Raw genomic sequence first — 12,329 nt, forward strand, 5'->3', positions numbered from 1 at the left:
ATATTACTTATACTATCAAAACATATCCTCAGTCAAGATATAACTTTTCACAGGATGGGCATATATTTCAAAGTTCCCCCTATTGATCCTGAAGCACGTCTCCATATGCTTAGCAAATCTAGCCCTTTGCTAGGGAAAATAATGCATCAACTGCTGGAAACTTCTTTTTCCTTATTCAATGTGTATTTGGTCTGCCTCTCTCTCCCGCTGTGCGTACAGATTATTCTGCTGCTAATGCTTGACATGCTGTCAGATGAGGTGAAATAAGACATGATACATGAGAAAGAGAAGAGACATAACCGGAAGGAGAGCATCCAAGACAACTCAGAAAATAAACAGGAACCAGACCCTGCCCGTGGTCTTGGAATCACCTGCTGTGAATGTCTGTTTAAACTATCGTGGACTTGTGTTGTCTACATAAATGTACGGCAAATACAAAGTTTACTGGAAACGTGATTTTGAACCTTGCTTTACTTAATGTATTTTTTTGTTTATTTTACTTCAAAACTTTTAATAGACAATTGAAGCAAATTTACTCAGTTTCAGAAATCTGTTACAGTTTTGGAAGCAATCTTCAGATCTTGGGATCAAAGTTCAAAACGAAATAAGACAAAATGTAAAATCATTTTTGAAATCTACCATGAGTTCAAAACGAAATAAGACACAATGTAAAATGATTTTTTAAATCTACGAATCATGTATGAATTGGGTTGATTTCAAAACCCACTCATTAGGTGGTTTCGAATTAAGCACAGCAGTACAAACAGTAAACAATGTTCTGATTTGCAGAAACTCACAAGTCACTTAAGGGGTAAAACAAACAAAATATAACTATAATAAATAACACGTGATTTGACAGTCAGCTACGTATCATTTTCCTCTCCTTTGGCAAATAGCTGGGTCATTCAGCCATGCAACTAAACTAGTACCCAGTGGATCATTGGAAAACTTTCCCAGTCTACATTCAGTTACATTTAGTAGCTCTTCATGTTCAAAAATTATATCCCTGATCCAGCATTAGTACCAGATCTTCAGACATATTATTTCATTAATAATATCTCACTTAGACTGTTTTCTACCAAGCATATTTACTTTCAATTGGCCAAACATGAGAATTGAAATATGTTTTATGAAAACTATTGGCCAGTTAACATTCAATATATTACAACTTGTATTTACCGTTGAATTATTTAATGTAAGTTATTAAGAACATATTATATTTTGAAAACTCCTTATAAAGGGTTACAGAAGAAATATGTGTACTCAAAAGTAATGTAGGCGTGAAGCAGGACAATATTTTGGATTTAGCATCTGTTTCTTTTCTGGGTCAACCTGTGTATACCTAAAATTTTGTGTAAGTGACAAATAAACACTGAAATAAATTTAATATTTTTAATTTGCCATATACTATACTAATAAAATGAAGCAGGTAAGAGTCTTCTATCTGAGGACTTTCAAAGGTATTATTTTTATTTTCTTTTTTAGAACAAGACAGCGTTTCACTCTGTCATTCAGGCTGGAGTTCAGCGGCAGAGTCACAGCTCACTGCAGTCTTAGACTCCAGGAAAAACGTGATTCCCCCATCATAACCTCTCTAGTAGTCTAGGATTATAGGTGTGCACCACCACAATGGGCTAACTTTTAAAGTTTTTGTACAAATGGGGTCCCTTCATGTTACCCAGGTTGGTCTCAAACTCCTGGGCTCAAGCAATCCACCCGCTTCGGCCTCCCAAAATGCTGAAATTACAGGTGTGAGCCACCATGCTTAGGAATACTTTTTATTATTATTTTTAATATACACAAACAATTTTTAAAGCTTCCCCATTGTGTAAGCTAATTCCTGTCCTTTGTCTCTTAGGCTAGTTCACTTAGTCTCAATTATTAACATACTGATTCTGCTTTCAAAACAAAACTCACATACAACCCTTCCCTTCCACGTTTGTTCTAAATGAGAGCCTTCTCAACTCAGCATGAGACTTCAGCAGGAGTTTCCTAAAGCACCTGTCCATCTATGGTCCCTACAGCAGTGATCTCTGATGCAAACACCTTTCTGTTCCAGGCTGACAATGGGGAGCAGGCCAACTTCAGTCACAGCAATGTGGAGATAAGGAGCACTGCGGAAAGCTGAACCGACTCAGTTTCTGCCAACTGTTGCCATGTGGAATCTATACTACCAGATCTTTGCAGTTTCAAGAGACTGTAAATCTTCTGTTTGTTATGGACCTGCTGATGTTAGCATTCAGTTTTGTTTTTTAATCAAACACTCTACGGACTGCGGCATATCTGGAAATGATAGCTACCAGTTTAATCTTGCCCCTCCCAGACCCCCTGCTTCAGATGAATATTTTCCAAACACTCCTTTTCTCTGGGTCAGATAGCAAAGGATTCCTGATTGAAATTTTCAAAGGCTTCAAACTCAGCCCTGTTATTTCAGTGTCCATGGCATTCTGTTACCTGACCTGATAGTCTCTGTGCAAAACTTCCATTTCCAGCAGTTGATGTCATCTTCTCAATCCCAGGTGATCTCCTCATGTTAATTTTTCACCTATGTTTGTTTTCTTATTCTCTTCATTTTTTTTTCTATAATAACCCCCACTCCCTCCCACCTCTCCATTCAGCAAATTCTTATCCTTGCTTTTAATACCAATCAAATGCTTGCTAATCCAACCCTTCTTTCACCACATCTGACTCTTTTCCTACATTGTTGAAATTCCTTTAAGTCTTATTTTCTGGAATATATTCATTGACATTTTATAGAACCATTGAATTAGTAAATTTGGTTGGAATGTAGAGCCAGTGTAGTCTTTTTTGCCTTTATTTTGGCCTAGGCACAATAGTTGACTTGTAAACACAAAAAATTAGAGATACAGGTAGGATTCATATCCTGCTTATATAATTGCTTCTTCTACATTTCTTGACTCATCAACAAGATTCAAAACTTCTCAAAGACAGAAACGATGCTTTGCATTTTTATGTGCCTTTTATAAAAAATACAAAATGCAAACTGGCTGTATATTTTTTTTAATTTTAAAAAGCTAAAGAATTGTTTAGACTTTGTCCAAAATGGAAGCATTGATATTCCATCATAGACAAATAATAAAGCTGTGTTCTATAAAGCAGCCGAATACTGTGCATCTGTGAGCAGATTGCTTGTTGACTTTGCTGCTGATTTACTCTGCTTTCCCCACCTGGACTTTGCCAAATCCACCTTGACACTGCCCTCCCTTCTCACATGCAGCAAATCCAGGTGCCACGTCTCTCTTGATTAAGCCCATAAATATTGATTATGCAGTTATCGAAATAACTGATGCTGATGTCAATGTCGTCCTAGGCAACCATCATATTTGACTACAGTGGCTAAGATGGGATTGATCTATTTCCTATCACTTTACATAGCTAGAGTGGCTGTTTCATCTGGAAAGCTAAATTTCTAGATATGGCTCACTATAGGTTTGTTCATGCAAGTTTTAACTGTCCACCTTGTGTTCAAATATAACATTTGTGATAAATGCAACACATATACAGTTATGAGACACTCAAATGAGGCCACAATAATACAATTTTGGGAAACTGTTTATTTGTAACTCATTCAGTCTTTGTTTCTCAGTACAAACAAGATGAGTGAATTAATCCAGGCTGTTTAAATATCCTCTGCCTGAGCAATATATAAATACAATACCTTACTGTGATATATGCAGTGTATTTTCTTTCTTTACACATGCACACACACACACATTGTATACAATATTAGTGCATAAATGATTAAAAACATGTTAATTTGCTTCCCTCCCTGTTTGCTTTCAGTATTTTGCAAAACATAATACAACTTCACTACCACTGCCCTCCATATGGAAATAGGCTTATTTTCTCACCTAAACAAAACAAGGGATGGACACAGTGGCTCACCCCTGTAATCCCAGCAATTTGGGAGGCTGGGGTGTGGTGGATTACGAGGTCAGGAGTTCGAGACCAGCCTGACCAACATGGTGAAACTCCGTCTCTTCTAAAATTACAAAAAAAATTAGCTGAGTGTGGTGGCACGTACATGTAATCCCAGCTACTCAGGAGGCTGAGGCAGGAGAATTGCTTGAACCTGGGAGGCAGAGGTTGCAGTGAGCCAAGATTACGCCACTGTACTCCAGCCTGGGCGACAGAGTGAGACTCCATCAAAAAACAAACAAAACAAAACAAAAAAAAACAAGGGGGAATTATAGCTAGAGAGACTTAGATTAGATAACAAAAAGACTTCCTGGATGACTACACTAATCATCTGAAAGATCACCTAAATAGTAGCTTTCATGCTCTTGATGGAAACTAGTGAGAAAGACACAGTTAACTTAAGAAATTCCATTCTCTGTGATTGCTTATGCAAAATCACATACCTTAGTATTTCCGTGATGGGACCAGATACATTTTAAAGGCAACTTGCCATTAAATAATGGGACAAAATATAGATTTCTTTTAAAAAAAAAAAAAAGTTAAAATGAAAACAAAATAAGATACAAAAGCAAGGCCTTGTGGCCTTGGAGTGAGCTTTAAGAGTGCTTTTGGATCCTATTGTTATAAAAAGTGAAAAGAAACAGATTCTGTTTCTAGGCTCACACACCTGTTATTCTTCCCCATTTTCCCATCACGATGTAAAATATGAACATTCTACTGTTCTCAACTTGAAGCTGTATCAGGGAAAATGGAGACTTGTGCGAAGCCTCCCACTCCTTTTGTTAACCTGACAAGTGCCACATGCTGGAGCTAATATGCTCTTCTGTTCTTATCTCCCAAAATTCACATGTCGGAGAAAACCAGCACACACTAGAAAAACAACCTGAATTCTGGCCACATCTCAAGAGTTAAGATAGGCATTAGTTTCTGCCTTAGAATTTCCTGACCGGGGAGTAAAAATGCCTCACTTAAGCCATGCTGTCATTTAGATGAGTTCCATTGTAATGGCATATCTACAAACCAACATTTCTGAATAGGTCCTTGTTTCGTTTGGTGCTTTCCTGAGGAAGTTTTATCAGTGTTCTGATGTACAGTAGCCTGATAAGCCTTTATTTAGCACCCATATATCACTCCTCAACCTTTAGGGGAAACTGCAGGCAGCCAGACTTTCACCCATTTGGGCAATGATGGTGCATCCACCACTAGTTGAAGCAGATTCAACAGATGGTACCTCTTCACAGAAACTTAGATTTTAAGCTTCATTAAGATTTCTCTACCAAAAACGTCACTCTGTGAACTGTCTATTTATAAGTGGGAAGGTTTGGAATCTTGTAAACTTAGGAATACTCATCAGATCACCTCTCTCTTCTCTCTTTCTCTCTCATACAGAAACACACCACCCCCCACACACACACAGAGCACACACACGAAATCAAATCTGATAAAATTATAATAATTTAAATTAACACATTTCTTAATAAGAGAGAATTACACCAATACATATGAGAATTAAAATCTCTAGGGAATGTGGAGCTTTAAAAAAACATTTCATTCCTTTATACTGACTTTTCCTCCTATCTAAACTATTTGTATTTTAACTGTGTATCAATGTATAATGCTCAGAAGTGTTAAGCCAAATTTTTTTGTGATTTGGCATATTATTAAAATCCACATGAACTCTTAGAGACACAAGTGATTCATTACATAGAAATCATGGTATAAAATAAAAAAGATATCAGGTGGACAATGAATACATTTCTGTGGTTCAAAATTCAATTTGAGTCTCATATCACTTCATGGAACCGTTGGAAGCACTTGGAACATTATCAGAATGATCTTCGGTTGCATTATGAAACAAATGTACTGGAATTTTGAGATTTCCTCAATCCTCAATTTTATTCGCTTAAATTTGGAAATAGGCAGCACTCTTCTTAGAAGAAACTTTATTGGAATGTGACCTTGAAGAGTAAGTGGCCAATTTCTAAACTGTACAGGTGGAGGGGCTTTCTGGCCAGAAAATACAGCAAGATCAAAGTGCAAAGATACCAAAGAGAATGGTGTATTCAGAGAACAGGCAACATTTCACACACGAATGGCAGTCTACTGTAGAACAAGAGTAACATTAGGTCCCAAAGCTAAAGCTACACACGGTGGTTGGTCCAGATTGTCATCCTCTGTTGAATCCTGCGACGGAGATTTTGACTTTATTCTGTTCATTGCAGAGGGTTACACTTCTTTTTAATTAGAAGATCTACTAGGAATAAAATCAATATCACCTTGGAATTTATGAAAAATGCAAATTCTTGAGCCCACCCCAGTCTTAATCAGCATGTCTAGGGCTAAAGCCCTGGATACATTTTGAAATAAGACCTCCAGGTGAATCTAATACACAGTGTGTAGGGGTTTGTTTATTCAGAAAGCTAAAACCAAAGCAAAATAAGACCATTAAAGACCTTGTCATAAGCTTACATGTGGATTTCCCATTATTTATTTTGAGTAAGTATAAAGGCATTTGTTTGAATGAAGTATCCATACTTGCATCATTAAATGTGTCTACTTAAACTAAAATTACTCTTTCCTTAAATGTAGATATTATTCCTAGGAGTTAATAATAATTACAATGTTTATGAGATTTTAGCGGGTTTGTCTGAAAAAAAAAATCTATGGAAACCGTGCGTGTGTGTTTGTGTGTGTGTGTGTGTCTGTGTGTATCTCCACATTTATTATTTAATTATTAGAAATAAGAGAATGATGCCTTTCACGTCTTTGAAAATGAACATTTATATTCATCCTAGTTGGTGATGTCATCACCAAACAGTAGCAAAGTTTCAAAACATAAAGTGGCCATAGGAAAGGTGTTAATAGATCTGGTGTCAGGGTTTCTCAACAGAAGAGCTATCCACATTTTTTGTAGGTCAAGATCTAATTTTTGTTCTGTGGGTTGAAAAAATGTTACCATAGTTGCCCTTATTCACTAAATTCTAACAGCATCTCAGGCCTCATTTCACTCAGCATAGGCATTTACATCCAGAACCCTCTGGAAGGGTGGGGTGGAAAGGACACAGCAAAGGGCCCCCATGGAAAGAGCATGGTGGTGGAGGATCCACTGGAATGCTCACTGGAAAATGCGAGCATAATTTTCTGCCTGATGCACGCGCACACATACACACACATACATATATTCCATGGTTTTTCCTGAACCCCAATATGCCTTTGTTGCATCACTTATAAATGTACAGTTTGGATAGGATGATTGCTGTTTGCAGCGCAGACTTAGCACCTTGCTTTTATCATGGCACAAAGTAGAGGCTCAGGAAACCTGAATTGAAATGACGTGAACTAATGTGGCATCTGCATCTTGACTCATACAATTCGTCTTATGGCAAAACCCCACATCTACAAAAACTACAAAAATTTGCCGGGAGTAGACGCATGCACCTGTAGTCACCAGCTACTTGGGAAGATCGCTTGAACCCGGGAAGTTAAGGCTGTAGTGAGCCATGATTGTGCCATTGCACTCCAGCCTGGGCAACAGAGAGAGACCCTGTCTTAAATATGTATATAGTCTGTTGGGTTTAAATCAGATTACTGAAAACTATGTGCCTAAGAGATGACTACTTTTACTTTGATGACTTTGAATGAGTTCATTTTTCATGATTCAAAACTAAACACAAATTAATTTTAAAAATTTAAAAGAAATAATCGAAACATAGAAAATAGGAAACAAAGATATATTTTAAAAGATATAAGATTTGATGAATTTTGTTTTAACTTATTTGGAAACATGTCAAATATTAGATGGGGGCAGATAAAATGAAAGTTTGTATAGAGAAATAGATAGTTTAAGCATTAAAAAACGATCGTTGGAGTCTCAAAATCAGATTGTCGTATGGTGGATTTCTCCCAAATGTTAAACATTTATCTAATTTACGTCTTATAGAAGGTGCTCCTGCAAATGAGAAAAGATCAGAAACTTTCACTCTATTTTATCAGGTTGGTATAATGTTGATTTCAAGATCACTTAAGATACATGCAAGAAAAATAAAACATAAGCTCAGTATGTTTATGAATGAATCTCTATATAAAACATTTTACTTAAAACAGTAACTTAATAACATATATTTTTAAAAACCTGTTTAGAAATACTGAAAATCAATAATAATAGTAATTTAGTAGTAGTAGAAGTAGCAGTGGTAGTAGTAGTAGCAGTAGCAGTAGTCTAACAGCAAGAACAGATACATTGACCAGTGGAATGAAATTAAAAATCCTCAGACACAGATGTGTATATATATGGAAACTAAATATATAATGGAGTAAGGCCAGGTTACTTAGTAGAGGGTACATAGAAACCATAAATCACTGTATGTGGAGATAAATGAAAATGGACCCCTAACACTGTATAAACATTTGGAATTCAGCAAGGATTAAAGACTAAAATGTGAATGGTTAAACTATAAATTAAGGTCCTACACTGTTATTAATAATACAAATATTAATGCTTATGATCATAATAATGTTTGGAATTATTTTATCTCCAAAAGCATAAAACATAAGGTAGAAATAATTAATGTTACTATGTCATGATTAAGAGTTTCTGCTCATTGAATCTTTGCCTACACCTTTGGATGGTGGCTGCTCCTTCAGCCAGAATTGGAAAGTAGATGAGTTAGGGATCAGGCTGTGAGATTAAGTCCTAAAAATGTTAAAACCCACCTTCAACTGCACTGAAAGTTTTGTTGATTTTGCAGATTTTCAGAGAGAGTGGAACTCAAAAATAGAATACAGCTCAGCAGCTGATAACTAAAATAGCATGATAATGTCCATTCTAACATTAAAATTTTGTGGTTTTTAAGACAAGCACACATCTGTATAAGACAGGTATGAAGGTAAATGAGGGTAGCACAAGGAGTTAGATGTCAAAAGAGTACAGAGATTTCTGCTTTTACAGAACATGTTTGACTTTGTAATGAAAGTGAAGTAAAAGTGATTGAGGACTGAGCCATCACTTTCCCCCTCCCTATCTGGGTGACCTGTGGCAGATTACTTTCTCCACATAATTGCTTCATCATCGATGTTCTGTGCATAGTTCTTTTCTATCTTACATGGATCCTCTAAAGAACGTGCCTTCCAATATGTATTCGGTGACAGCTCTGAAAGTTACAAATATATTTCTAATTTTTTATAATTAATGGTTCCTTTATGTTTATATTTCAACAGGGAATAATTGAAATACGGAAGATTAAAACTTGATGTCTCTTGAGAAGCTTGTTTTAGCAACACCCATCATATTCTTGGTCTTTAGCTTTACTCAGTCTTGTACAAAACAAATAAATCAACCCCGATAAGTTATAGATCTTGATCGTGAGCATAACAGGAAATAGATTTGAGAATGAATTGTGTTGCGACAAATCTTCAAGTATATGTTTACAAACCTGTGTGCTCATATTTGAAAATTCGTGTGTGTTGTGTGTTTTTGTAGATGTGAGCATATTAAAATCGCAGGCAACCTCTGTGTATGTACATATTGTAAAGCCGAAAAGGAAAATGAAATGAAAAATACATCTTAGAAAGTATATTTGTTCATAATTCACAACCACAGGAATAATTAGGCCCTGATTTTGACATGTCAGAGGGTAAAACGATGTCAGATTTTGTGAGTTAGAGTTTTAGAATTAAGCTTTCATGCACTGCAGGCTAAGCAATAAACACCCACAGAGGAGAAGTTTCTAATTTTGGTTTTTATATTAGTATCCCAGGCCTCATCAGCCTGTGGGAAAGAGAGATAATAAAAATAATGTGTACTGTTTAAGATTATACATTTTCCAGTTCTCACATATTTATGTCACCCTAATTTTCCATCAACACTCTTGACTACACTTTTATTACAGAAATTCTGTCACCAATGAAACTTACAGATGCATTTAAAAAATACTGCCTCTTCAGCCCATGACACGTTAACATGAAATTAAGGTAGGGCAAGTATCTGGATGGAGATTCCAATGCAATTAACATAACTAACAAGAGAAGGGATTTAACAGCCCTAAGAAGTGGAACTTGCCTGACTGGTTCTTGACTAGGAGGCTTCAGGTCATCTTGACTAGAACGAGGTAAAGAGAAAATATTAAATTAAACAAAAACTAACTTCTGTGTAGACACTTTCTTCTCTTCTCACTGTGTACACATTTCATCCATTCACTGAGCTGCAAGGCCCATTGCCAAGGTGCCCTCCACAATCCTGGTCTCACTAATGTTTTTGAAGGTGGGAGGGACTATTTTTCTTGTTTTACTTAATTCAACACTTTAGTATTTGCTCTCATTTCTCTAAAAATCATTTCCACGTTCTTTGGTGTATCCTCTCACTATTAATCTAACTAACCTCTTTGTGGAAAAATATACCTTGTAAAGCTTTTGTATCTACCACAGAAACTATAGAATATCTGATCCACAGTGAACACTCAGAGAATGAATGTTGTGAAGAAATAAAATATCTGTCACACCAGACCACATTCTATCTATAATTGTTCCAGAAAGTTTTTGTTAATATCACTTTTCCCATACTAAAGTTATGTAGAAGTATGTATCAGGGGAGAACAAAAATCACAAGTCTTACTGGCATAATTTTTCTCACAGGTAAGAGAAAGTAAAATTGTTCCCAGTATTAAACAAACTGGAAATTAAATAGAACATCTAATACTTAGTAACATTCCATAGGTTCAGTAGACTCTACCTTATTCTTTACGTGCTAGGTTTCCACAGATATATGGAAAATATGGTTTTTAACGTCATTACTTAAAAGTAGTTGGAGTTTGAGCTTGGAGTTCAGCAGGCCACATGGTAAAACCTACCAAATAACGAGTCTTCTCCTGCCTTTCTCCTCTCTGTAGTACAATAGCATTGGTATTAACTCAAGCTTGATGATCACCAGCACTTGGTAGTAATTCAGAGTATTCAGTATGACTCAAGTCTTTTAAGAAAGGTTCCACCCAAACTAATGGAAGCAGGGATTATCTCAGCTTTTCTGTATTATCAGTCATCTAGAACTGAAGAACTATAAATAATTCTGTGAACACACTGCATAAAAACATCACTGTAGTATACGAGAATAAAATTGCACTTTCTCTATTGATACAGTGTTGATCATTAAGGTCTCCTAAGGGTAATTAAGCAATACTAAAATAATTTTTTGGAGAAAACCAAGGAATGTCCTCATTTTTTTCCAACCACCAGATAATAATGATTTAGTTTGGCCAACAGCAGACAGAATCCTGACTTAAAAGATGCACACTATTAAGATTATATTTCACACACATGCTGTTCACGTCTTCTCTTCCTTCTTCTTTATGTCTTCCTATTGACTTGAAATCTGATGAAAAAATCTGCTGCTTCTCTGGTCTCTTAGTCACAGGATTATCTCTCTTCCAACCTTTATAACAAGGCCCTGCCACTGGGGATATCCACCAAGATAATCCCTCCATAAGACAGTGACCCACACTTAAAGGCTGGCAACATTTGAATTCTGGTGATCTTTTAAAAACTGAATATATGGCTCATGTCTGTAATCCCAGCACTTTGGGAGGCTGAGGTAGGTGGATCAACTGAGGTCAGGAGTTCGAGAGCAGCCTGGCCAACATAGCAAAACCCCGTCTCTACTAAAAATATAAAAATTAGTCAGGCGTGGTGATGTGGGCCTGTAGTCCCACCTACTCGGGAAGCTAAGGTGGGAGGATAACTTCAGCCTGGGAGGCAGAGGTTGCAGTGAACTGAGATTGTGCCACCGCATTCCAGCCTGGTGACAGAGTGAGACCCTGTCTTAAATAAATAAATAAATAAATAAATAAATAAATAAATAATAAAATAAAAACTGGATATGAACAATTTTAATACGTTAAAGATGACAATTAGATTGTCATATTTTAAACATAAAAATTATACTATTGACAAAAAATTTAAAAATATTATTTGAAACTTAATTCTTAACTGTTTGATCAGAAGAATAATAAAGGAAGGAAGTCACCTTAGCCTTCAGATGTACGGAGTTATTTCTTAGTGGCGACAAGTTGGCACTGAATGCATTTTCAAAATAGAAATCCCAAAATATTGAACTATGGCAGTAATATGGAAAACAGAACACAACTTCACAATCTGTTTTGATAAGACACACTCTCTTACATATAGTTTAATCTAGTTTGCATGGCTTCTCATAAATGTGTATTTAAAGAATCTATTTAACCATTTTAATATAACCTTTTATTTTAATTTCTCTTTCTCTTTTCCCTCTACGTATTTCTTTAAGGCATGTACTGTAATATATTCTCATATATTAAACAAATGGCAAGTGAAAATAATAATATGCTAAGATATATTTTATGGTGTAATGCAGAGAAGAGAAA

General features: G+C 35.9%; 1 protein-coding gene across 1 annotated transcript in view; it reads left to right on the forward strand.

Moving 5' to 3' along the window:
• Positions 1-270: 270 nt before the first annotated feature.
• The window catches only part of DAOA (D-amino acid oxidase activator), a 43,697-nt gene continuing 31,638 nt past the window's right edge, over positions 271-12,329 (forward strand). The window contains 1 exon segment of the mRNA XM_021929441.2: positions 271-452. Within this exon segment, the coding sequence (XP_021785133.2) occupies positions 271-452 (182 nt within the window).

This window comes from Papio anubis, chromosome 15 (genome assembly GCF_008728515.1).
Source record: "Papio anubis isolate 15944 chromosome 15, Panubis1.0, whole genome shotgun sequence".
In the NCBI taxonomy this organism is placed as follows: Eukaryota; Metazoa; Chordata; class Mammalia; order Primates; family Cercopithecidae; genus Papio; species Papio anubis.